Consider the following 2,724-nt stretch of genomic DNA (forward strand, 5'->3'; position numbering starts at 1 on the left):
TAATTAACATTACTAAAGTCTGTTTGACCCCTAAACTTGTGGTCGAGTTTGAAAAAGCCCCCTGAACTCAAAAACTAGATAGCAACACCCTCTAACTTTACAAAACCAGACAAATTACCCACTAGATTAAGTCAAAGTGGTATGTGAAGTGATTTTTGGTGATGGCATGCGGGACCCACCCACCAATTTTTACCCTCCTCACTTATATAATAGGTTAGTAAGGTTAACCTCCTCAATTAATGCACGGGTTAGGTTACACACCTTAAATAATATATGATTAATAGATGTGGGAAATGCATCTGACCGCACACAACAGCAAGATACTCCGGACACTATATATAATCCACGCCCCATCCCACCCATGCTCATCATCAGTCATCTTCCTTGATACCGGCCGTTGCCTATAGCTACTACTATACTCCCAAAGTTAGAGACGATGGCAACCACACTAGCCACACTACGTGAGATCCGGCGTGCGCAGCGTGCTGATGGCCCAGCAGCCATGCTCGCTATTGGCACCGCAAATCCAACAAACTGCGTGCTTCAGGAGGAGTTTCCCGACTACTATTTTCGTGTCACAAACAAGGAGCACCTCACCGACCTCAAAGAAACATTCAAGAAACTATGTAAGCAAGCATGTCAATATGTACTTGTTATTACTCTGTTTTTCTTTCTTCCAAATTACAGGTCTTTTTTCTGCAAAGTTTGATTCTTTAGAACTCTCGAAAAGATCAAGTACGTGATACATTAACACGATCATTCATCAAATAATTGAACTAATTATTAGGTCGGATCACGGGGCTGGAGAAACGTTTCTTTCACCACACGGAGGCAGTGCTCAATGCCCACCCGGGCTTGCTTGACGGGACGTCCTCGGCCTTGGACGCGCGGCTCGACATCGTCGCCAAGGCTGCTCCAGAGCTCGCCGCGTCGGCCGCCGCCAAGGCCATCACGAGATGGGGCCGCCCGGCCACCGACATCACCCACCTCATCGTCAGCACCAACTCCGAAGCCCGCTCACCGGGCGCGGAACTCGGGCTGGCCACACTCCTCGGCCTCCGCCCCGATGTCTGCCGGACCGTGCTCCAGCTCAACGGCTGCGCGGCCGGCTGCACCGCCCTTCGCCTAGCCAAGGACCTCGCCGAGAACAACCGCGGCGCGCGTGTGCTCGTGGTCTGCGTCGAGCTCACCATCACCACCTTTCGAGCCCCCCACGAAGGGGACAGCTTTGGCACCCTCATCCCGCAGGCGCTGTTCGGCGACGGCGCGGGTGCAGTCGTCGTTGGTGCCGACGCCACGCACCCCGGCGAGCGCCCGCTCTTTGAGATGGTGTCCGCGTCGCAGGCCCTGGTGCCGGGGTCGGAGAAGCAGCTCAACGTGCGACTCGGGGAAGGCGGTATCGACATCGACATCGCCTTCAACCTGCCGAAGTTCGTCGCGCAGAATATCGAGCGCTGCCTACTTGATGCGTCTGGTGCGCTGGCCGTTAATGGCGTCGAGGGGAAGTGGAACGACCTCTTCTGGGCAGTCCATCCGGGCAGCCGCGGAATTCTGGACCGCGTCGAGTCGGCTCTTGGATTGGAGCCCAGGAAGCTAGCACCGAGCCGAACTGTGGTGAGTGACTACGGAAACATGCTCTCCGCGACGGTGATATTCGTACTCGAGGAGCTGCGCCGGCGAATGGACGAGGAAGGCGATAAGGCTGCAGAGTGGGGGATGCTGGTGGGCTTTGGACCGGGATTCACTGTCGAGACCATGGTGCTGCACGCTACAAAGTAATAGCTGTTGAAAGTTGGAAGTTGTACGAATAATTTGTATTTTTTTTAATTCAGAAATAAATAAAGTGAAAGCTTTACTCGCGAGTGAGTGATTGAAAGTTTAGAACTACTCACACTAGACATGTGCAGATATGGATTGTCTATTCGTTGCAGCATGGATGCTGGCGCTGTGGGCTTAAATAATTGAGTCCGATACAGCTGATAACTAGTTTGTGGGGCCAGTACATCATTGACTTGGATTTTGTGATTCATAATACCACAAATGTTATTTTTAAACAGGGATAGTAAGGCTGCTACAACAATGCAAACGCTGTCTCCTACACGTGATAAAGATTGGAACCAAACGGAATGTGACCAATATATAATTTGAAATGAATGGCGAATATATAATATATAAATAGCAAAAGGAAACAGATTTTGATATTCAAATAATTGGAACCTGATATTATAAATTTCCAGTCTTCACCGTCAGTCATGATGTAACATCCCGAAAATTTACCCATTAAATCGCAAGCTAAAAATAATTTTTCAAAATTCTTTTCATCGTTGAGCTCAATCCTTCCAAAAATCTTTCCCTGACCCAACAGCTGATTCCGACCGCTGTGCCGTCTCTCTTTTTCTCCTCGCTACGCGTGCGTCGTCCGACCGGACGTCGCGGCGCACGTGGCCGACCAGGCTGCAGTGGCCGCCGCGAATTCCGCCGGCGTGCGCTCGCTTTCTCTCCCTTTCTCTCTCTCTCTCTCTTTCCCTTTTCTCTTTTTCCCCATTTTTCTTTTTCTTTTCCAATTTTATTATAATTATTTGATATGAATGATAACTACTTGTTATAGGTTCTACGGCTGCTTTTGTACCAAGGGGATGAGTGTCACGATCACTTCAAAGACCACATCCTTGCAGAGGTCGGTGAAGGTCATGATCACAGAAATACCGACCATGATTAACTCTA

General features: G+C 49.8%; 1 protein-coding gene across 2 annotated transcripts; it reads left to right on the forward strand.

Annotated features, from left to right (window-relative positions):
• Nucleotides 1-380: 380 nt before the first annotated feature.
• On the forward strand, nucleotides 381-1,881 carry LOC120664885 (bisdemethoxycurcumin synthase-like). Of its 2 annotated transcripts, XM_039944273.1 has the most exons (3): nucleotides 381-626; nucleotides 788-1,500; nucleotides 1,567-1,881. In XM_039944273.1, exons 1-3 carry the CDS (start codon nucleotides 437-439, stop codon nucleotides 1,777-1,779), a joined length of 1,116 nt encoding a protein of 371 aa, XP_039800207.1. In that variant the 5' UTR covers nucleotides 381-436; the 3' UTR covers nucleotides 1,780-1,881. The 2 variants fall into 2 exon arrangements, with proteins under 2 accessions (XP_039800207.1, XP_039800200.1); XM_039944266.1 differs by having other exon boundaries at nucleotides 385-626; nucleotides 788-1,881.
• Nucleotides 1,882-2,724: the final 843 nt, after the last annotated feature.

The sequence above is a fragment of the Panicum virgatum genome, chromosome 2K, assembly GCF_016808335.1.
Source record: "Panicum virgatum strain AP13 chromosome 2K, P.virgatum_v5, whole genome shotgun sequence".
NCBI classification, from domain to species: domain Eukaryota; kingdom Viridiplantae; phylum Streptophyta; class Magnoliopsida; order Poales; family Poaceae; genus Panicum; species Panicum virgatum.